This window comes from Brienomyrus brachyistius, unplaced genomic scaffold (assembly GCF_023856365.1).
Source record: "Brienomyrus brachyistius isolate T26 unplaced genomic scaffold, BBRACH_0.4 scaffold64, whole genome shotgun sequence".
Classification (NCBI taxonomy): domain Eukaryota; kingdom Metazoa; phylum Chordata; class Actinopteri; order Osteoglossiformes; family Mormyridae; genus Brienomyrus; species Brienomyrus brachyistius.
The window spans coordinates 921,657-944,273 of record NW_026042339.1 but is presented as its reverse complement, the minus strand read 5'-3'; the positions used below and the strand labels follow the sequence as shown (position 1 = coordinate 944,273).

General features: G+C 48.1%; 2 protein-coding genes across 9 annotated transcripts; one reads left to right on the top strand and one right to left on the bottom strand.

Annotated features, from left to right (window-relative positions):
• Positions 1-1,852: 1,852 nt before the first annotated feature.
• si:dkey-154p10.3 (zinc finger protein 777) lies at positions 1,853-10,096 on the bottom strand. Its single transcript, XM_049002078.1, has 9 exons — positions 9,940-10,096; positions 9,616-9,765; positions 8,610-9,117; positions 7,131-7,755; positions 5,791-5,872; positions 5,536-5,673; positions 4,146-4,279; positions 2,898-3,021; positions 1,853-2,379 (listed from the first exon to the last, which is right to left on the bottom strand). The coding sequence occupies exons 2-9, from the start codon at positions 9,636-9,638 to the stop codon at positions 2,178-2,180; spliced, it is 1,836 nt and encodes a 611-aa protein (XP_048858035.1). The 5' UTR covers positions 9,639-9,765; positions 9,940-10,096; the 3' UTR covers positions 1,853-2,177.
• A 105-nt stretch (positions 10,097-10,201) lies between these two features.
• prpf4ba (pre-mRNA processing factor 4Ba) lies at positions 10,202-21,061 on the top strand. Of its 8 annotated transcripts, none has more exons than XR_007387409.1 (17): positions 10,202-10,357; positions 12,044-13,435; positions 14,285-14,422; positions 14,532-14,684; positions 14,784-14,865; positions 14,956-15,163; positions 15,504-15,577; positions 15,827-15,917; positions 16,001-16,148; positions 16,250-16,387; positions 16,523-16,676; positions 16,759-16,873; positions 17,038-17,189; positions 17,274-17,360; positions 17,570-18,554; positions 18,969-19,010; positions 19,127-21,061. XR_007387409.1 is itself a non-coding variant. In XM_049002046.1 (15 exons), the coding sequence occupies exons 1-15, from the start codon at positions 10,293-10,295 to the stop codon at positions 17,771-17,773; spliced, it is 3,201 nt and encodes a 1,066-aa protein (XP_048858003.1). In that variant the 5' UTR covers positions 10,202-10,292; the 3' UTR covers positions 17,774-21,061. The 8 variants fall into 8 exon arrangements, 1 of the variants encoding a protein (XP_048858003.1); XR_007387403.1 differs by having other exon boundaries at positions 17,570-19,752; positions 20,379-20,425; positions 20,823-21,061; XR_007387410.1 differs by lacking the exon at positions 18,969-19,010.
• The last annotated feature ends 1,556 nt before the right edge of the window (positions 21,062-22,617 follow it).

The following is a 22,617-nucleotide window of genomic DNA, read 5'->3' as shown; positions in this document are numbered from 1 at the left end:
TCATTTGAAGCCACTTAAAATTCTGAATTTAGCTGAAATCCCGAAGATTGTATGTGCTCCACTTGTCTCCCCCAGCATCCCGGATCATTGAGCATCAGACGATTTTTTTCCAGCCTAACTATAGTCCAACCTAAGGGGACTATATTCATCTTAATCTCTGTTTTAGTTGCTTTTTCTGTGCGTTGTGTGTTTATACAGTGCGTTATATCACACCTGTTTTGAAAACATTATGTTGCTCGAACAGAATAGATATATTATCGAACAATTACACTATATATCGCGATGTTCGCGTTTGTTTACGTGCGATTTCTCCTGAGACAAATGCAAGATAAACGCAGAAAACACTACCCAACTGAATCGGTTACTGTATCAGTTCGGCATATGTGTCATCGGACAAATGTTTGTTTTGCAATTTTTCCTCATTTGTTGACTTTAATTACAAAAATAAACACTCATTTAAGCCTTGTGGTTCGAAAAGGCCAACCAGTCAGTACAGAAGAAAAGCTTAAAGTATTGAGGAGAAGCTGAAATATTAAAGCGTTTTTACCGGAATGAGAGGACACCTGATATCGTGACGGACCCGGCTTTTGCCTAGCACCCTGAGATTAATAATGTGCACGCTCAGGTGCCAATCGGTCAGTCCACATGACTGCGATATGCGTGCGATATGCGTGCCCCTCTATAATGGAAAGGATGGAAAGGAAAAACATAAAGGATTCGACTTTGCGCACTATCAGAGACAATGTAAATGAGATAATGAAATACATCTGAAACAACTTAAAATGCTTTTGGTGTCGATAATGTTTGTTGTAGAATCAGCTGCTTATTATTTATAACGTGCTTTCTGTTCAGGTTCTTGTTTTTTGTGTGTGTGTATATGTAGGTGACGAAGTTTTTCAGTATTTTGACCTCAATCCTAATTTTCCTATAATGCCTGTGGTTTATATATTGCGAGTTTGCTGAAAACTTGGTATTTCGGGGACGAGTTACAGGAGGACATACTGTAGATGTATAAGTCAGAATATTGCAGAAACTCAGATAATAATAGGAGCAACTTGAAGGTAAATTACAGGTTCTGCCATCTTTTGAGCAAACTATCATAAAGCAGCCTGAAGTCCACTGCAGCAGTGATGCAGCTAAACAGTTGCAGCAGTCATACTGGGAGTTACTGGAATGCGTAATGGGCAGCCAGGCCCACACAGGCCTGTCGAGTGTATTGCTGACCAAGCTTGCCTTACGCAGTATTTCCACAGTATGGTGCGCCTTCCCACTTTCGGCCCATTCCTTCCCAAAATTTGGTTGCGTAGATTTTGCACATTCAGCAGACTGGGTCCAGCTTCTGTTTTCCTGCCAACCACATCAGCCGTTGAACAGGCTTCCAAGTCAATCGACTAAGGCGATTTTAACGTTCCTGGCACAGCAGTTTCTCATTCCTCATTCTCGTGCTTGAGGTTTTAAGACATTCTTGCATTCATACGGAGAGCGTGGGAGTTTGATTGTCGGTGTTTGCTGAGCTCCTGTGAAAGACGCCCACAGACGCACACCTGGGTACCTCCGGAGGTGCGGACAGCGGTGAACTCCTTTATGACGATGCGCGTTTCCACCGAATGCCTCCCACGCTTCTGTCATCTGCGCCTTTTGCTTTTCCTTCAATCTATACATCCATCCATCTTTTATTTTCCTTCCGTAAGCTCAGCTGTTCCCCGTCATTAACAGACTACAGTTTCCCCGAATGTCCGTAAACGGCTGCATGCCTTCCGCGGGGTAAACCAGGAACCTCAATCCAAGGCATTCCTTCATGTATACATTCTATTAAGTATTATATTTACTCTACAAAAGAAAGCTCACCAGAAAAATGGTCAAAAACCGGTTCAGAAACTTTAATTTTTTACAAAAAAAATACAAAAAAAACCTCAGTCCAGCACATGTCTACTCCACTAAAAAGTGGAGTCGTTGAACACACCTCTTACCGCATAACCTATGAGGAAAAAAGAACAATGAAACATGACCTGAGAAGGAAATAACGAGCTTTAAAGCTTTATATGCATTATTGTGGAGCCTCCATCCAGGTCCCAGTATATTCACACTCGTCCACACAGCCTGTGGTGTATGAACACTGATGATGATAAACATTCACGCGCTTCTCCTGGGCGTCAGTAGGCTGGGGAGGTGTTATTTCAGGCCGGGGGCAGGCCTCCTGTGGGGACCCGTGGACGGCGGGGGCGGGCGGGTGGCGGGGGCGACTTGGAGGCGTGCTGCTTCCGCACGTGACGCAGCAGGAGCTGCCTGTCTGGAGTCGAGTAGCAGCATTGGGGGCAGGGGAAGGACTCCCCCGTGTGGTAGCGGCGCACGTGTAGGTCCAGGCTCTTCTTCTGGATGCTGGGGAAAAAGAGGAGGAGGCCACAGCGTCAGACAGCACAGCGCCATACAGTGGCCGGAGGAGGTCACAGCGTCAGACAGCACAGCGCCACACAGTGGCCGGAGGAGGTCACAGCGTCAGACAGCACAGCGCCACACAGTGGCCGGAGGAGGTCACAGCGTCAGACAGCACAGCGCCACACAGTGGCCGGAGGAGGTCACAGCGTCAGACAAGATAGCGCCACATGATTGGCCGGAGGGAGAGGCCACGGTGTCGGACGGTACAGCGCCACACGGTGGCCAGAGGAGGAAGCCATGGTGCCAGACAGTTCAGCACCACACAGCGGCCAGATGGGGAAGCCACAGCATCAGACAATACAGCGCCACGTGGGGGTCAGAGGGTGGGGCCGCAGTGTCAGATGGCACAGCGCCACACGGTGGCTGGACAATGGTAGCAGAATCAGACAGCACAACGCCACATAGGGGTCAGAGAGGGAGGCCGCAGATGCAGTAGTGCCAGGCGGTGGGGGGCGGGGTACCTGCTGTAGGGGCAGTGCTGGCAGCGGTGTGGCCTCTCCTGTGTGTGTCTGCGTGAGTGCCTCAGCAGGGAGCTGCGGTCAATGGATGCGTAGGAGCAGCGGCTGCACTGGAACGGCTTCTCACCTGCGGTGGGGGGCAGGGGCAGGGGGAGGGGCAAACCAACAGCACTCAGGAAACAGACAGCCACCTTAACGAGCGAACGGCAGCAGAGAGACCCGAGGGGCACGGGCAAAGCAAACAGGTACCATTCAAGCATTATTATGCTGTATTTTGATGGTATTTTCAAAAGCAACGCTATTCCGGTATTGAAATCTTGACGATAAAATTGCCTTAGTGAGTATTAGATTCACCTGACAGAGTTCATCACATTATACTAAAGCATTTTTACTCTGTCATCAGAAGCAAAACTCAGGAAACTTTTAATGATGGTTCCTTTTCAACATTACCTAGAAAACATATTTTTAAATAACTATAAACTTTATCGGCGCTTTATTGCTCTTGCATGAGTTCTGCATGTGCTCTCCCAGCCAATCAATCGTATCCATTCTTGCCGTCTGACTCACTTATGGACAGTGTGGCATGTTTGTGAGAAATTTACAAAATTAACAAAGATAACCGAGGAGGAGAAAAGCAAACTAGAGACGACAGTGAGCAAAAACAAGGAGTCGGCACTGCTGTGTCGGAATACCATCAGGCAACACCAACTTATTTGACAGACCATTTTCAACTCCATTTTTGCTGTATAAATAACACAGTATTTAAAATTTACATTGTAATATCGGAACTTTTTGCGGTATCATGCTCCCACACAGCATAGCGCTGGTAACACATCACGGACCGATGTCTCTGCAGGACTCCCAGGAATCTCGCCAGGAGGGGGCTGCACTCAGGCTATTATTGCCCCCAAAGAACAAACACCAGGCTCTGATCGTCTCCCCAGGCTTCACACGGGAGCCCACTGGCATCACCATGGACACAGCCCCAGCTCAGGATGAGCCAGCGTGAGAAAGGACCCCCCCTCCCCAAAGCCCAGGGTCCCCACAGCTCATGGAGAGGAACAAAGCTGACAGGAGAATGTTTTCTCCCGGAAATTAACTGGCCTGGCTTAGAGGATGGAAAACAGGAGGGGGGAGGGCTGATAGGGCAGAACGAGGTGACAGGCCAGGCACTGCACTCAGCAGCCATCCCCCCCCCCTCCCCCATGCCATGTGACCCCCATGCTGTGTTCCCCTCTCATCCCGCATCACCTGTATGCACGCGAAGGTGCTGAACCAGCGAGGCCTTGAGGCGGGAGCTGTAGGGGCAGTGCGGGCAGCCAAAGGGCTTTGCTCCCTGGTGGATGCCCATATGCCGGTGCAGGGTTAACTTAGTGCTGAACTTTCTGGATGGTGAGAGAGAGAGAGACAGAGAGAAAGAGAGAGAGGGTAGCTCTATCACACTCGGGGTTTACACACAACAGAATCAATGAGAGTCAATGACTCAGTGCCCAACAGAGAGTCAAGTGCCCAACAGTGAAATCACTCTGCTAACGCTGGGATTCAAACACATGACCTTCCGATCCCCGTCACAGCATCCTAGCCCGCTGACTCACACACTGAGTGTACACACACATCCAAGCACGCCTGCATACAGGGACAAACAGCTTTTCGAGCAGCTCTGCTGTGCAGATTCACCTCAACTTGCTGAAGCCCTTGAGTTACACCCTACCTCCCACTCGCCATGCAATCCAACGCACTCCCGTGCCCAACAAAGGCGAACAGTCACACCCTATGGAAACACATACTACACATGCAGAACAGCTCGGCGTCTGTCAGCAGACCCAAAGTCTATGCGCATTGTGCCCCCTGGTGGCGGGAAATTAAATTGCTGACACAGACCAGAGGCCTACATCCCGAAGCCGGATTACATGCTTAGCTGAATAAAGTATCAGGTTTAAGGTACCCGAATTTAAATGGACTTTTTCTTCATTCACTTACATTTAGCCCAGACTACCTTAAATCCGACAAGTTATCTGGCTAAGCAAGCAATCCTGCTTTGTGATGCAGGCCCCAGGCATGGAAACCCCTCAAGACACATAAAAATATCTTCATACTTAATTTTAGATTAATGCGTGCTAATCTTACATATATTTCCCTTTCACTCAAGTTTACCCCAAAGCACAATCCCCATTTTGAGATCAGACACAGGTGTGCTATTGGCATCGGAGGGGATGCAAGGTGAAAGAGCCCAACTAGATAAATACACGTTTAATAGATAGAGAGACAGATACATACACACATACAAACATACAATAAAATATTATTATACACTGACATGACTAACAAGCCACATTCTCAAATATAACTTTACAATATACTTTAATTCTATTGAACTTTAATACAGTATGTTCAAATAGCATTTTCATCTGACCAGTAGGGGGCGCAATTACACTCCCAGTAAAATCACCTATGCCTATAGACCAGAGTCAGACGTGCTTGGCCTGTGTATGGGCTGCTTGTCGAACTACTGATTTTACAGTGTAGCTTCAGCCATAGAGAGCTTCCAGCAGACCCCCAGCAGACCCCCAGCAGACCCCTCTGCGGCATTAAGCCACAGCAGATGTGACTAATTCATGAACAGGCGTATTTTGTCACATACCTGTCACACAGGGGGCAGTAGAAATCCCTCGCCCCCCTGACCTTCCTCCCCTCCCGCTGCCTCCGCCGCCTCCTCTTCACCCTCTTCCTCCCCCTTTCCTGTTCCAGCTCAGGAGGGTCGTGAGGCGGGGGTGACTGGCTGTTAACGTGACGTGTGGGTTAGCCGGTAACTTGCATACTCAACAAAGTATGAAGCTACTCAACAGAGCCGCGTCTTTTCCAAGCGTCCGCGGGTTTGGGTTCACCGCCCGCTTACCTTCCGCCGCCATGCTGCCGCGCCGCCTCCGGAACTTCATGCTGACTGACGATGTGTTTGTGAACCTCCTCCCAAGCCTCGTCTGCAGGGGAGGAGTAAGGAGACACGGGGAGCTCACAGGAGAGTCGCTGGAATGGCCAGATCCTTCCCGCTACAGGCCGACAACTGTACAAATCATCTTTCAAAATCAAACATTCTCCTCAGTGGCCTTCAAATATGTCACGTCTTCGCCATCAGACTGGGCTGTTTAGTAGCAACATGTTTTTGTGACCCTCCTTTTAGGGGAACTATTTTGGACAAATTAAACCCCCCGTGTACAGCTGTGGAAAAAATTAAGAGACAACAGCATCATTTTTTGTTTCACTCGTTTCTCAATTTATGGGTGTCCATCTGTGACCATACATTTTTTTTTTTTTTTTGCAAACTGCAGCCTGGTTCTTCTCTGTTTCTCATTAATGAAGGGCTCCTTCCTTGCTTTATGAGACTTTAGTCCTGCTTCTGGGAGCCTGATACACACTGTCCTAGCAGTGCACTTCTCACCTGCACTTAATGCTTCCCATTCCGTTTGAAGGTCATTTGATGTCATCCTACGATTCATGAGAAACTGTTGGGTAAGTTAACGTCATGTCTGACATTATAAAGTCACTTCTGCCCTTTACCTGGCTGGTTTCTGGTCGTACCCAGTGTCTGCTGCTTCACCTTATTCTTGTGTACTGTGGTGTTAGACACTTTGAGCCTGGAAGCAGCCTGCCCCTCAGCATAGCCTTCTGCCAGCAGAACCAGGATTAACCCAGCAGATTTGTTTAAAAATATAAAGTGGTCTCTTAATTTTTTCCACGACTGTATTATTGACGGGCGGCATGGTGGTGCAGTGGTTAGCACTGTCGCCTCACACCTCTGGGACCCGGGTTCATGGCTTCTCATATGGAACACATTTATCACAGGTAAAAAGAATATTTTATTTTGTCATTCAAGGACGTTCGAGAGACACTGCATCGCTGCCCAGGTACTAGATTAGAACTTCTATTCCCAGCAGTACTGAAAGTCAGAGAAGCCAGTGGGAAACAATGTTCATTCGGTGACCCAGCAAAGGCTAAAGACTACATAGACAGTGCAGTCAGGTACTGTTTGAAGCTCAGGTTTAGCCTTTGCTAGATGTTGTCTCTAGAGGTTATATTTGTAGAGCTAAACAAGCCACCATCATGCCTCGGGTCAGGGAAGTGGATCTCCTCTGAGAGACAACAGAAGCTTGACGCAGGGGACATGGGATCGCTGTCACCTCTGAAACCACAGCCACCAGAGAAACTACGCCCATCTGTCAAATGTCAAAGTACACCCACCTGTGAAGCTGCAGTGAAGGCACCGGAACCCGCCCTGGACGTGACAGCGGTCATGCTGCTCGAACTCCCGCTCGGAGCGGCACCAGGCCAGGCAGCGCGCACACTGGGCCAAGGCTGGGCCAGATCCATGGCGGTGCCGCTGCTGGAAATCCTGAGGGATGCCGGCACGGATCCGGTCGGGCTTACTACATCCCCTCCAGTGACACTCCGTCTCTGAATACTGTTCCGCTGCCCGTCCAGACAAGGAGGGAGCGAGGCCCGGCTCACTTCTGCGGCCCTTGAGGTTCTGTGTAGGGATGCATGACAGTACGGGGTCCTCTCTGGCTTTCCCCGGCACTGAGGCTTTTTCGGCAGACTCAGAGCCGTCTTGACCCAGCTGCACTGAGGTTGCCCTGGACTCTGGGGCTACTGGCTGAGAGTGACACTTGATGCTGGAGATCCTGTACAGCCCCAAGGACATGAGGTGAGCCGACTGGGCTTCCTGATCCTGAGCCTCGGGGCTGACTGACCCCATGGAACAGGACAGGGGTTCGGGCAGCTCAACCGCGCTGCTATCCTCCAAGTGGAAGCGGGCTGCCTCCTCTCCCAAGCTCTCCCCCTCTTCCTCCTCAAAAAGAGTGCTCACCTGGCAGAAAGACACAATGCTCTCAAAGCTCACGCCTGACACATCCTTTCTGTATTTTATAAAATACGTACAGCATACCTCACAGACCCTCAGGAACAGGAATGATGCGAAACGGAGTCACAGAACAAAACAAAGGGAAACTTTTAAAGAAGTTTTACACTTAGGGTGTAAATCATAAGCTTTGCCACGATACGATTTGATTTCGACTTTGCAAGGCAGCGATTCGATATCTGCTGATATTTGAAATGGTACCGTGACGGGAGTTGATTCGATTCGATTCAATAATACGTGACCAGTATTTTCTACACAGCAGATAAGCTGATTTTAGTGGACAAGAAAAATATTTAATTTAAATTAAAAGATTTTGAAAAAATCTAAACAAAATGCTTTAAAATAAAAAAAAAATGCCTCAGAAACACAAAAATGTCTGCGCAAGAAACTTTGTCTTGTATTTATATTTTAACAGTAAAACATTTTTGGACGTGTATAACTCTCTGAAAATGCAGGAACACAGATGTACTGACCTACGTTAAACGTTCTGTAATGTATTGGTCTCTTGTCTATATTAGGGTCAGTCTCTGCTTTTGGGTGAGAGATTTTTTTGCAGCCTTTTGGCGTATCGTCATAGTTTAATGATATAAACTGATATTGGTTGAGTCAATTAAATCAGATTGTGGCCTTAACAATCGATATATCAATTAGAATCGATGAATAGACCATCTCTTACAGTTGTTGGGAGTCCATGTTACCTCTGTAACATATGACAAGCGAGTAGTGATGTTAGTGCAGGCTTGGTGATCACCGTCACGCTGCCTCGAAAAGCGTTCGTTATTTCTGGGTAACCTGCTGCTCACCTCACATGTGTGGGCGACTTCGGCGCCAGGGCCCAGGCTCATGTCACATGACCTGGGACTGATGTTCTGCAGCATGCCGTAGACAGGCATCAGAAAAGGCAAACGGTCCAAAGCCAAGTGCTCATCGCGTTCCTTTGCAGCCGAGTGCAGCTCGTCCTCCAGGTCGTAGGCCGAAGCGCAGCTATCCAGATCGTCCTCTGCAACCCCCACCTTCACGTCCAGGCTGTCACCCTCGTCCCTGTCCAGGCAGCTCAGGGGAGGGCAGGGATGTCCCCGGTCATGCCTCTCAGTCACATGTGCGGTGATCCTGTCCTTCAGGCCGCTGGTAAATTGACAAGCCCTGCAGCGATACACCTTGACCAAGAAGACCTCCACCAAGGCGGATATCCGGGCCTCCATCCCGTCTGCAGCGCTGCTGTACAGCCTGGCAGTGGCGCTCTCCTCGTGGAGCTGCAACGTGACAGGTGGGATCTCCCGATAGACAGCCTGGGCTTGGCTCATGCTGAGACTAGCAAACACGAAAACACAACAGGGGGATTTAGATGAAGCGTTCAATAGCGACACATCATTCAAATGCTCGGTAACGTAGGTTCATATCCCTGAAAGGTGTACCTCAGAAATAAACACTTAACAATAATGTAATAATACATCTGGTAAAAGCCGAGGAACTGAAGCTTATGGACACGGAATAACTAGTCAGGTAGTGTTAAGTACGATAAACTGCAGAGGGTGCAGTTCCAAATCCCAAGACATAGTAAGGTTCAGCTTCAAGTAAAACTTGGAGCTGATTTAAGAAAAAAAAATGGGACGTATTTCTGTCATGGTGACGTTTTGTTTGTGTTGGTTAGTGTTACCTTTACAGGCCACCTCTGGGCGAACAGTCAGAGCTTAACTCAGAATGCAGCTAAAAACCAAGACCTGACTACCCCGGCACCCGGCTAAATACCGCGTGTCGGCTTCACCAACAATGGTACCCGGCTAAATACTGCCTGCCAAGTTCACCTACCCAGTTACCCGGGAGACAGACATCCGTGCCGCGCCAGGTCAGCTCCTGGAAGCAGAGTAGATCGCAGCCAGTCCGGGATGCCCTAGGGACCGCGGGAACTCAGCAGTCATCGCGGGGTTTTTCCGTTATGAGGTACTTGTAATTAGTATTCTGTTTAGGAAAAAATGGATTGTTATTAAAATCTTTAATTTGGATATTCCAAATTAATGACATCACTAGGATCACTCTATAATAAATTCATTTTACTCAGCTCGCTAAACAGATATCTCCTACTATTTCAGCATTACTGTGTAGGACTGCAATATCTACGTGTTTCATACACACCTCCGCTGCAAGAAACTGCGGCTGGAAACGCAATTCATGATTCTTTGCGTTTTCTACAAAACCCGCGCATGTCACCCAGTCCCTGTCTGTTGACCCTCTTATTCAACTCACTGACACAGCGCGTGCGCACAGTACCTGTCTGTCGACCATTTTCTTTCGCTCGCCGTATGACGCATGCGCACATTTTTACCGTCGACCCTTTTCTTCCACTCATCCTACCGCGCATGTACACAATCCCTGCCTGTCGACCTTTTTATTCCACTTACTATATTGCGCGTGCGCACAGTCCATGCCTGTCGAAGCTTTTCTGTACTCACCCTTACCGCGCATGCGGACAAGTAACGGCCCAGACGATGAAAATGGCCGACATGGAGTGCGAGGTTGACGGCAAGAGTCTGGATAGCGGGAAAGAACGCGAGTAAGAAACCTTACATTTAACTTATTTTTTACGTCGCGGAAACGTTATACTTTTTAGTTAAGCAAAGGATCTTACAGGGAGGAACGGGGTCGAATGCCATTCGATACGATTTCCTTGGGTTGCCGGTTAGCCAGCTAGCGGCAGATAGCATCTTTTTCCAGAAGTGTACAGCTAGCGCGTGCCTCGGTGAAATGTGTATTTAAGCGTTTCACTCAGAAATTCGGAAATTATTACACCAAAAACGAAGTGTACTTTCCGGTGGTCATTGTTCCACTAGGCTCTCTGGGGCGTTCCGGATTGCTGTTTATACACGTCGTCAAGGCAGAGTAACACTCAAATGGGGGGGGGGTTACAGTGGTGTAGGCTAGTCAAAATGCTAACCGAACTAACGCCGTCAACGAAGTATAACCTGAAAAGGCCCAAAAACTCTGTGGATGGACCATTTATCACTCGCAGAGGGGAAAATAACTGAGCCGTCAGACCCGGTCAGTTAAAACGCATCCGGGCCGCGTGCAGTACATAACACGTTTTGAAAGGGACGGATTGCAGCTATGGTTGTTTGGAAACTCTGACCATTCTGTTAAAAGGCGCGAAATTATAGCTGTATGCGGCTTATTTACCTATTTGTGTTGGAAATTATGTTAGCCATTATGTTTAGGACAATTCCGCCGGTTTCCCTTGGCAGCGTCTTGCTTGCTGGTTTTATTGTGGATTCTGCGCATGCCTGCATGTTTCACGCATGTTAGTGTGTATGAAAGTACAGTGAGTGGTACCTTAGAACACGAACTTTAATTCGTTCCAGAAATCTGTTCGAGTTGCGAATTTTCCCATAAGAAATAATGTAATTTAATCCGTCCCAGAGCCCAAAATGATTGCCTATTTAAATCAGTCTACCTACATAATGATAAAAACATTAACAATCAATATAAAACTAAGACACACATGGAAAAAGCACAGATACAAAAGCAATAAACGTGAAATAATTGACTATTTATAAACACTTTACCTATATTAAGGGAAGTAACTGGAAGTGACTGGTGCAGAGGAGGAGGTATGGAGGGGTTATTGTTTGGACAGGGAGACCCATCTCCATCCGAACAAGTTTTTGCAGGTCTGGTCTTTTGTCGCATTTGAGTTTTCGATCGAGTTCCAGCTAGATTTTTCTCAATTGACCCATTCGAGGTCCGAATTAGTAGAGCTGAACACATCTCGACACGTACAGGTTTTAGCTGGAATGCTTGAGTTCCAAGATTTGTTGAGGTAGGTCCTACGAGTTGAGAAAAATTGACAGACCCATCCGACGTCCCAGTTGGTTGAGTTCCATGGTTCTACTTTACTCCAGGCGTTGGGCATGCCACACTATTCTGCTAGTGAACTAGCCATTAAATGAAATTACACTTTATTCACCAAGTGCATAGAGACTCTTTATTTTTTTTGTGTACTCCATCTTGCACTCCTTTGAGACATGCAGGTTTATGTAGGTGATAATGAACCTTGGGGTCAGAGGACAAGGTCTTCCATTCATCTGGGACCCCTGGAACATTTTTCAGGGTTGATGCAGCTACTGTGCCAACCTGGGCGTTCAAACCCACAACCTTCTGCTCTCAGGCACAGGTGCCTAAATTGCAAAGCCACGATTCCGTTAAAAGATTAGCTAATTTTTTTTTCTTCTTGCTGTTCTTTCAGAGGAGAAGATGTTGAGAGTTCTGAGAAGAGTGGCAACGAGGAGGAGAATGGTGACGTGTCTGGAGAAGAGGAGGAAGAGGAGGAGGAGGAGGAAGGGCAAAAGCCTGAGGGTGAACCTAAACACAGCAGCAGCAACAAACACAAGAAGAAGAAACGTAAACACCGCAGTAAACACAAGAAACATAAGCACTCCTCCCCTGAAGACAAGGAACGGAGACACAAGCACCGACACAAGCACAAGAAACACAAGCGCAAGGAGTCTTCCTCTTCAGCGATGGGTAACAGCAATGCCACTGGGGGCAAAGATGAAGGTTCTCCCTCAAGCAAACGGCCCAAGTTTGATGATATGGCTGTGCTGGAGGACCTTGAGAAGCAGAGGGCCATGATCAAGGCTGAGTTGGACAATGAACTGATGGAGGGGAAGGTTCAGTCAGGTATGGGTCTGATCCTTCAAGGTTACAACTCTGGTTCTGAGGAGGAGGGCGAGATCCAGGAAAGGGCAAGGAATGGTGAGCAGCAGCCACAGAGAGGAGGCGCTACAAAGACCCTTACTCCCAAGGGGCAGGGTAACACACAGACCAAGGAGGCCAAAGTCAGGCGAGAGTCCACAGACGTTGGCAAAGCTGCAACCAAGCGCCGCAGCAGAAGCAAGTCCAGGGACCGTTCCAGCAAACAGCACAAGTCTGAGAAGAAGAAGACCAAGAGTGCAGCTGAGGCACCTGTCAAGGAGAGGGTGAAGGGCCGCAGCCGGTCCAGAGACAGGAAGCGCTCGCGAAGCCCAGACCGGTCCAAGGACAGGGCCAGGAGATCCAAAAGTCCTATTAACAGGAGACGTTCCTCCGCAGAAAGAAACCGTCGCTCTTTGTCTCCCTCAGGGGAAGCCGAGCGGAAGAATCGTGCCAGCAAAAGATCCTCACCACCGGCCCAGGTGGCACAATCGGGCGATAGCCGCAATCGGGACCGTGGGACTCGCAAGTCCAAATCTCCTGAGAAGAGGAGCCGTTCACGGGACCGTCGCTCCAGGTCCCGAGAGAGGAGAGCCAGGCAACTGGAGAGGGAGAAGGAGCGGGAGAAGGAAAAGGAGAGAGAGAGGGAGAGAGAAAAAGAGAGGGACAAGAAGGTGACCAAGTCCCCTTCTAAAGATGCCTCATCTGGGAAGGAGAACCGCTCACCCAGTCGCAGGCGAGGCCCCAGCCCCCAGCAGCATCGCAGCTCCTCCCCCCGGCGCAGGGATCGACGCTCCCCCCTACCCACCTCTAACTCTCAAGCTGTTGATAGAAAGTCCAAACAAAGGTCATCCTCCAGAAATAGGTCTCCGGTTCGTAGAGGGCGGAGTCGCTCTCTGGAACGCAGGCGCAGGGAAGTCGATCGCCAGCGCCTTTCTCCAGTTAGGTGAGGCCTTTTTAGATGCTTTTACTTGTACGGTGTCTTCATCTAGGTTGCTTTCACACCGGAACAGCCTGTGTTTTGCTGATTCCTTTTGATTTTAGTTTTTTTTTTCTATATTACTTTAGTTTGGGGGGGGGAAATTGTTGGGTTTGTCAGCTCTATAGTAGTGAATTTCTATATTCAAAAATGTGTATAGAATAATAATGACACTTCATCCCCATTGGGGGTTAAGGACCTTGCTCAGTGGTGCAACGGTGGCATCACTCTGCTGGCCATGGGATTTGAACCAGCGCCCTTCTGATCACAGGCACAGTGCTTTAACTTGCTGAGCCAGCCACCTTAACAATGAGCTCATTGTTACAACAGTTACGATAATAAAAAAGTGAATTTTTTTATGCCGTGTTTCTGTTTTCACCCTTTTAAGTAAAAATTGACCTTTCAGCAAATTATCTGGTTAACTTAATCTGCCTTAATCAGACACTTGTCTGCCTATCAGATCTGACTGCCTCACAGCATGTGGATTTATTTGTTTCATTATCTATCTTTGATAAGTATGGCATTTTAGAAGTGACAATATGCAGCACTACACTGCATTATCCTGGGTCATTGTGCTTCAAAGGAGTTGGCTGGCTTTCCAAAGCCCCAGAAAAGCACCAGCCAGCCGTCCCCACAGCTGTGTCCTTTTAATGCCTTGAAAACATTCTTCGTATTTGGGTAGAGATGCTCTGTCCTCGTAGCTGGGGCCTAATTATACGGATGCTTATGTTTAATTTTCAGTTCAGCTTTTAGGTTATGTCTGAAACATGGTTCTAGCGTAGCCTAAATTTAGCATTACCTGCATGGTTTCTGCAGGATGCGCTCCCGAGACGAGGCAGGAACACGCAGGGAGGCCAGCCCGGTCCTGGGGGCCCGACGCAGAGTCAGCCGCTCACCAATACGACGTAGGTCTCGTTCCCCTCGGAGACGCAGCCGGTCCCCATTCAGGCGGAGGTGAGACTGCCAGATGTACAGAACACATCACGGGGCGATCCACAAATTTGCTAGTGATCATCAGGGAAACGTTCTCCACAGCGTCACGGCCATTTGCGCTTCCCTACAGGTCACTGGAGCGTGACCGGCTGGGCCGCAGGCAGCGTTGGCGATCGGGGTCGCGAGACAGGCGCAGGCGGCGCAGCCGGGACAAGGAGGACAAGTTTAAGGGCAGCCTGTCGGAGGGCATGAAGGCGGAGCAGGAGGAGTCCGACGACGAAGTGTGAGTGGCAAGTCCGACAGCAGCAGTGGCTGCCCGTACTGTCGGAAACACCGCCCCTTCCTCCATCAGGATGTGACAGCCTCCTATTTGGTATCACAGGCTGGAGGACTATGACGTTGATGAGGAAGACGAGGAGGCCCTTATCGAACAGAGACGCCTGCAGAGACTGGCCATAGTGCAGGTCTGTTTCCTTCACGTTGAGCCAGAGAGGAAACTTCAATGTCGTCTTGTAATCCCTGACACTCCCGTCCCCATTCCTTTTCCCCCGCAGAAGTACAAGACCGTGAATGAGGACAGTAACATGTCAGTGCCGTCAGAGCCCAGCAGTCCACAGAGCAGCACGCGCAGCCGCTCGCCGTCCCCCGACGACATCCTGGAGCGCGTGGCTGCCGACGTCAAGGAGTACGAGCGCGAGAACGTGGACACGTTTGAGGCCAGTGTGAAAGCCAAGCAAAACCTCATTGCTCCTGAGAAGGACGGTGTGTATCTATGTGCATTAGTCTTGTGAGGGTTTACTGTACTCTGATGTACCAGTAATCGCACTCCAATGCTCATGTTTCATCTCTCAGCTCACCTGCAGTGTTGGGGCATTACTAGCTAATTCAGTATTTAAAGTCCAGTGCTGATATTAGTTTTAAAACACTTACTCACACAGATGTTCTTGGCTGAGATCAGTGTTCTGTGGGTATATTTTATGGCATGTTTTGAGTGGCTTTGAAAGGTTATAGAATTTGAGCCTTTTGATTTCGATTTCATTCATAAAAAGGTCAGATTAATGTGGTCTAATGACAAACTACCTGGCCGCGTTTCTCTGTCCAGGATCCAATCCGAAAAAGGCATCGGCCCCCGACATGTTCACTGAATCAGATGACATGTTTGCTGCTTATTTTGATGTGAGTATTCTGCCAGTTTATGCAGGGGGGTGGAATTTCGCGTGCCGGCTGAGGTTTACTATAGCAGCGATCGCTGCTTTTCACTGTCCTGTAGTAAATTGCTATAAAAGTCCTTGTGCCCCAGTTGCAGCCTCTCCCTGGAGCCTGTAACACACTGCCCGCCCATAGCTGTTTGTGACTTTGTTTCTGAGATGAGTGGAGGTGACCCACACTTGTGTGTGTGTGTGTGTTTTTTTTTTTCTCCTGCAGAGTGCAAGGTTGCGAGCAGCAGGCATCGGAAAGGACTTCAAGGAGAACCCAAATCTCAGGGATAATTGGACCGACGCCGAGGGTTATTACCGTAAGTGTGCCTTGTGTGCTCGCCGGGAAGAGTGGCCATTGGCTTGTAGGAGATCTCATCTCCCTCGCTTGTTTCCCTGGCAGGAGTGAACATCGGCGAGGTGCTGGATAAGCGCTATGGCGTGTACGGTTACACAGGCCAGGGAGTCTTCAGCAACGTCATCCGGGCCAGAGACATGGCCCGGGCGAACCAGGAAGTCGCTGTCAAGATCATCCGCAATAATGAGCTCATGTACTACTTTTTAATTCACCTGTTCACCCATTTGTTCAGGCTTATGGTCTCTAATCCCTGTTCTGTGTTTAATAACGGCCCTTTTTTCCTTCATCTTGCAGGCAGAAGACAGGGTTGAAGGAACTAGAGTTCTTGAAGAAGCTCAATGACGCCGACCCAGATGACAAATTCCACTGCCTGCGCCTCTTCCGGCACTTCTACCACAAGCAACATCTGTGTCTCGTCTTTGAGCCGCTCAGGTACACTAACCCTCAATGCCAGGTTGTTCTTCATCCTTCCTTGTATTGATGGCCCCTTTGTTTGACCAAATTCACCGTTACCTGTAAGCCAGCTCCCTTGGTAGGTAGAGGTAACCCCTTTGTCTCTCTCCTCAGTATGAACTTGAGGGAGGTGCTGAAGAAGTACGGCAAGGACGTGGGTCTGCACATCAAAGCTGTGCGCTCCTACAGCCAGCAGCTCTTCCTGGCTCTCAAACTGCTGAAACGCTGCAACATCCTGCATGCTGACATAAAGCCCGACAACATCCTGGTGAGTCCCTCCCTCCCCGCTGCCCTCCTCGGCCGCAGAACCCGTCCAGAATACTCCGCTTCACTGGTCACTCTCTCCTCAGGTAAACGAGTCCAAAACCATCCTCAAGCTCTGCGACTTTGGCTCCGCCTCACATGTGGCCGACAATGACATCACGCCATACCTGGTCAGCAGATTCTACAGAGCACCTGAAATTAGTAAGAATCCTGCACCCCTCAGTTGCAATTATTTATCTCGGTACAGTATGGGCTTTTTTTTAAGGGGTTCTCAATTCGCGTGTCTATGCCTGTGATGGTCCCTCTAGGTGTAATCCACCTTCTGTCCGGATGTGGTCACAGATTGTCACGGTTTGTCTTCACAGTAATCGGGAAGCCCTACGATTACGGCATTGACATGTGGTCCGTGGGCTGCACGCTCTATGAGCTGTACACAGGCAAGATCCTCTTCCCTGGGAAAACCAACAACCACATGCTGAAGCTGGCCATGGACCTCAAGGGCAAGATGCCCAATAAGGTGAAGGCAGCGGCCACCTCTGCACACTTCATTTTACGGTCTTAATGCTGGAGTCATTCCGACTGAATCTGCTTGTTTTTACAGATGATCAGGAAAGGGCTGTTCAAAGACCAGCACTTTGATCAAAACTTGAACTTCTTGTATATTGAAGTAGATAAAGTGACAGAACGGGTAGGTGCTTTTTGCCTGTATTTTCACAGCCCATAAATACTAATATATTGCTCTTCTACATTAGTGCTTTGGCATGCCACCTGTTTGTGTTATTTTACTTGGCCTCTGTACACAACCAGGTCTTCACTATCCTGGAACATCTAGCAGTTTCTCTGTCTTTCCATTAAATACTCTTAATGCGCATCAAATGGTTTTATTCTTGTCCACAGGAGAAGGTGACTGTGATGAGCACCATTAACCCCACCAAGGACCTACTGACGGACATGATTGGCTGCCAGCGGCTCCCCGAGGACCAGCGCAAAAAAGTGGTCCAGCTCAAAGACTTACTGGATCAGATCTTGATGCTGGACCCAGCCAAAAGGATCAGCATAAATCAAGCCCTGCAGCACCCTTACATTCAGGAGAAGATCTGACCAAGCTGCGCTCATTCTAAGTACAGTTGGTCTGGCAGACAAAATCACAGTAAATGTGTTAGTCACCACAAAGACTCGATGGAAGAAATACTTTTTAATGTAATGTTTTTCCCATTTTGAAGGACATATGTTTTTATTTTTATCAATTTCTCATACAACCAAAGTAGGGGTCCAAGAATACAGTAAATGTACATATTTTCCTTCTCCAAGGACCTGCAAGATGTGAAGTGAAACGACTTCAGTCTCAGTTCAGTTTTCGTGTTTATGGGCCACGCAGAGTAGTTAAAGTGGACGAAAACCTGCCCTTTTGTTGTGATACATTTTAATTAGTCCTGTTTCTGAAGTGCTCCTTCTTGGGGGCCCTTGCAGGTGTCTGGTGTCGGAGGATATGATGTAAATAGGTTTATCGTACTGTTCAGGTTGTAGGGAAGGTTTTTTCTGAAACAGGTTGCCATGGCTGCACAGAACAGGAAACGGAGCGATCCTAATGATTGTATACATGTTTTCACAGTTAGAGTATTTTGTTAAACATCCACATATACAGCTCTGTGATGGTGTATATGTCAGATGTGTGGTGCAGACCTGGCAGCTCTTGCTGTGTGTGGTGCAGACCAGCGTAAATGCTGTCTATATTCGCATCTCCCCAGGTGAGTGCGCAGGCCCGGCCGCATGCCCCCGCTGTAGCTCTGTGCCGGATCGGGTCTTGTGTCCTCCTTGAGCCCGCCTGCAGGGACGGCCTCCTCTGTTAAGCAGGTTGTGTACCACTTTCAGTACACTGAAGGTAAGCTCCCCCCCCCATCACCCTCACTGCTGTTCTCGTGCGCTGGCACGCTGTAGTACACAGCCCAGGAGTGGCTTCCTGGAGGTCTGACCTCCCTAGGCATTGGTTACCATGCCCGTTGCATGTTCTGTGTGAAACGGCAGAGAGTGCATATCTCCATGAAATCCCTTGGCGGCGGGCTGCACATGTAAATATAATCTCATGAGACCATTTAAAGCTGTACTGCTCGCTTTCTTTCATTTAAAAGCAGGGTGGTAACAAGTCAAGTGTGTAGCTCTAAGGGGTGGGCGGTGCTGAGTAAGCTGATGGAGGAGAGTGCCTTCAGTGTACTGCTTTTATCCATAGAGTTTCTCCATTTTCACAGCTGTTTTGCAGTTTAGTAAAGTGCAGGCTTTCCCCCCTTTTCTTCTTTAGCTTTTTAAAGATCCCATACACCGCATGTGAAGGCGTAAGAAGGTAGCCTGTCCCACGTCCTGTGTAACAATCTTTTAATCGTGCACTTTTATACAAAAACTAAAGTTTTTCTGGATTTTTTTTCATTATGTTTGTGATCATGTTGTCTTTTGATACAGGGATATTCCTGCTCTGATCTTTGCTTCTGCTTGTTACAAGCGGTAATTGCCTCTTTACTTTTTTCCCCCCCCTTGTACTGTTAATCCATTTCGGGGTATCCTGAGGGAGGTAGACAGAACCAAAAGTGTAGTAGTACATGCGGTATTTTTCTTTGTATTTTCATCTCTTGCTTCTTGTAATCGCAGAAGTCTTCCCTGCATGTGACTGGGCGGTGCAGAATTCTTGTGAATTCACAATATGCGTCAAAAGCTACGTAAAATAAAGTCTTTGTGGGAAAAAAACACCAGTTTGTGTTTGCAAACCTGATGTTTCTTTTGTTTTTGTTTCGTTTTTTTTCTTTCACCGTTTATTTTACCGTACAGTTTGGTCTGTGATGTAGGCCACATAGAAAGAAATGTAGATTGGGTAGCATGGCTCAGTGTCAGGCTGTGAGGTATTAGGGTGGAACCACGAATGCTCTTCTCCTGATACTAATGAATGTTTGTGATGTTTTTCCCACTGTTCCCTGTGGTCGCTGAGCGAGAAAGAAAGCAAGTTAAGCCTCCAGGCCAGGGGGCGCTCTGCAGCCAGCCACTACAGCCTCCTGCTTCTCTGAAAGAGACAAGACCTCCAGCTACTTAACAAGGTCATTTCTGATGGCATGTGTAGATTTAAAAAAAATAAACAAACCTTTTTTTTTTTCTTTTTAAAAAATAAAAAATGTGCATCACACAAACATACTAATGGATGTCGAAGTCCTGAGTGCTTTAGAACTCGCGGTCTCGCTTTTTGTGGCCAGATGCTGGAGTAGCATAAAGATGTCTGACAGGACTTGGTACTGTTGTCCTCAAAATGGTTGTGTATAAATTCTCAGACTTCCAGGTACTCTAAACTTGCTTAGTCGGTCAGTATCCAAAGTGATTTTTATTTTATTTATTTTTTTTGGTCAGAAGTGACTGGTTCTCTCTTTCTCCCCTTTTTGGATGATTTGGTTTGTGTGAGTCATCGCCAATCCCACACATCTGAGCTTTTGGGCTCAGTCAGATACCTGTCAGCCAATGCCGCCTGCGGCTTGCTGTAGCCCAGTCCGCTTTGTGTGGGACCTACTGTTGCCCTGTTTTTAAATTTTATTTATGTATCGTCGCAGTAAAAAGTCATCATGCACCTTGCCATAGAAATGGACCAAAAGTGAACCCACTTGATCCCCTCTTGTTGCAAATGTTTCGGTGCAAATGCGTCAAGATACTCGTTTGTGTGTTCTCTGTATTCTAGGTGCGGTCCATTAGAAGACAGTCACAGGGAACATCATCTGGACTAAGGTTTCTGTTCTAGAAAGTGTTCTGTTGAGCATTTTGTTTGAGATTTCTATAGGCCTATAGCCCCTTTTTTTCCCTCTTAGCAAGTATTGCTGTGGGTGAAAGCAGCTGAAGTTGATAATTTGAAGTGTTTCTCTTGATGGAAGTACCCCTCTGACCATAATATAGAGAGAAATATATTGAGAATGTCACCCGTAGCAATTCGTACCAGTTAGTTTCTGCAAAGTGCTATTAATACAGGGGATGGGCATTGATGTGAGTATTGATGTGTGGGGTGTGCCCATTTGGCTTATATACCGAATAAACCTCAACAAGGTAATGCTTCTTTTCTACTGTTAGACACATTCCATGTTGCTTTTAGGTCACCTGGTTAACAAGCCTTCTTGTGTTGTCCTTGCAGGGTAAGCTGCTGTTCGTCCTGTCACCTGATCACACAAGACCCCACCCAGAGAGCCTGAAACATCCGAACAGTTTCATTTGTGCATCGTCTTCAGCAGCACCTTTGCCCTGAGCTTGGACATTTCATCCAGCTCCTTTGTTCACAGTGGGGTAATAGTTGTATACATACTCTCACACAGCACTGTTAATATGTACAGCTTTGGGTATATTGTAGAATAAACTGCCTGTTTTATGGAGAAACGGTGTGAATTGTGCCATTCTTTGCAGCCACTCGTATTAATTGTACATTTTGTAGCCATTTTGGTTCTGGTCTATACGTTAAATCAGCTTTACACTAGTGGCTGAAATCCATCCATCCATCCATTTTCCAAACCGCTTATCCTATTGGGTCGCGGGGGGTCCGGAGCCTATCCCGGAAGCAATGGGCACGAGGCAGGGAACAACCCAGGATGGGGGGCCAGCCCATCGCAGGGCACACTCACACACCAGTCACTCACACATGCACACCTATGGGCAATTTAGCGACTCCAATTAGCCTCAGCATGTTTTTAGACTGTGGGGGGAAACCGGAGTACCCGGAGGAAACCCCACGACGACATGGGGAGAACATGCAAACTCCACACACATGTGACCCAGGCGGAGACTCGAACCCGGGTCCCAGAGGTGTGAGGCAACAGTGCTAACCACTGCACCACCATGCCGCCCCAGTGGCTGAAATACCTAGCATTTTTGATGTCGCTCTAAAAATTACTGCAAGAATATTAGTATTGTTTATGAACAATCAATGAATGTTAGAAATATACATTGGACACTTCCATAATTAATTGGAATAAAGTTCTACAATCTTTAAAAATTGGAAGTGCTTCCACAATTTTGACCACTAGTGTAAATAATATTGTTAAAGGTTTGAAAACCATTACATTTTGGTGATGGTCTAGCATCAAGTTACCGACGAGTATTAGCGGTGTATTCCCAGGCGTACCTGGATGACTTCATCACATATCGCAATACGATAGACCCTTAGCTGAAATTAACACCACGGGGCCTCCTCACGCTTCTTGGTTTGGCCCAGTGTGCTCCTCTCTCGTTGGGCCTGGTGGTTTTCTCAGAGCTGGGTTTTGGAGCTTCTTGGCCTTGCAGCAGGCCTTTGGTTTAGAATGGAGACTGTTCGCATCTGACCTTTTGAACTGAAGCATCGGTGTCCTGTTCGGCTTGGCCGAGCTCCACTGCGGGTGTGCCGACTCCGGAGCACTTACACATGAAGCCGTCTTGTCCTGCTGGGGATTAGCTGGAGAGCATGTAGCAGGTCTTTGTGAAAGTGTGAGCTCTGAGAAGCCAGCCAAGGTGAGACAGGACCCCACACTTTCCGTGTTTGCTGTGGCCGTTGAGTATTCCAGCTGGTGGCCAACGGCGTCCGTCTTTCTGAATCGGAAGGCACTCCGCTTAGTGGCCGTTGCAGTGGATGGCCTCACTCTGCCTGCTTTGCTTCTCTCTTTCTGAATGGTAGCCGCCTGCATCTTCTCTATCGCTGCAAGGCGGCTGATGATGGCAGTGAGGGTGGGGTCTTGTGCGTGTAGCTCCTGACACAACTCCCAATCTGCGTTGCCCTCTGACTTCTGGCTTAGGTCCAGCGTCTTTAAAGGAGCCGGAAGGAACTCTGGGTAGGGTAACTGGTTTTCTGTTGACTCGTCACGGTTCAAAGGCTCGAAGCTGCTTTTGAAAGTCTCTGGCCTCAGTTGAGCACCCACTGGGGTAGTGCACCCTGAGGACTCGATCTCCCTCTTCTGCTCTGAGAT

Bases quoted from the DNA above. Each gene is read 5' to 3' on its own strand.
- prpf4ba (XM_049002046.1), top strand. From the start codon at position 10,293: ATGAAAATGGCCGACATGGAGTGCGAGGTTGACGGCAAGAGTCTGGAT. The intron at 16,388-16,522 runs GTACACTAACCC...CTCTCTCCTCAG, and splicing joins CTCGTCTTTGAGCCGCTCAG to TATGAACTTGAGGGAGGTGC. The intron at 16,874-17,037 runs GTAAGAATCCTG...TTGTCTTCACAG, and splicing joins CTACAGAGCACCTGAAATTA to TAATCGGGAAGCCCTACGAT.
- si:dkey-154p10.3 (XM_049002078.1), bottom strand. From the start codon at position 9,638: ATGTCTGTCTCCCGGGTAACTGG. The intron at 4,280-5,535 runs GTATGTGACAAA...CTCACCATCCAG, and splicing joins TACTGCCCCCTGTGTGACAG to AAAGTTCAGCACTAAGTTAA. The intron at 2,380-2,897 runs GTACCCCGCCCC...CTTTTTCCCCAG, and splicing joins CAGCACTGCCCCTACAGCAG to CATCCAGAAGAAGAGCCTGG.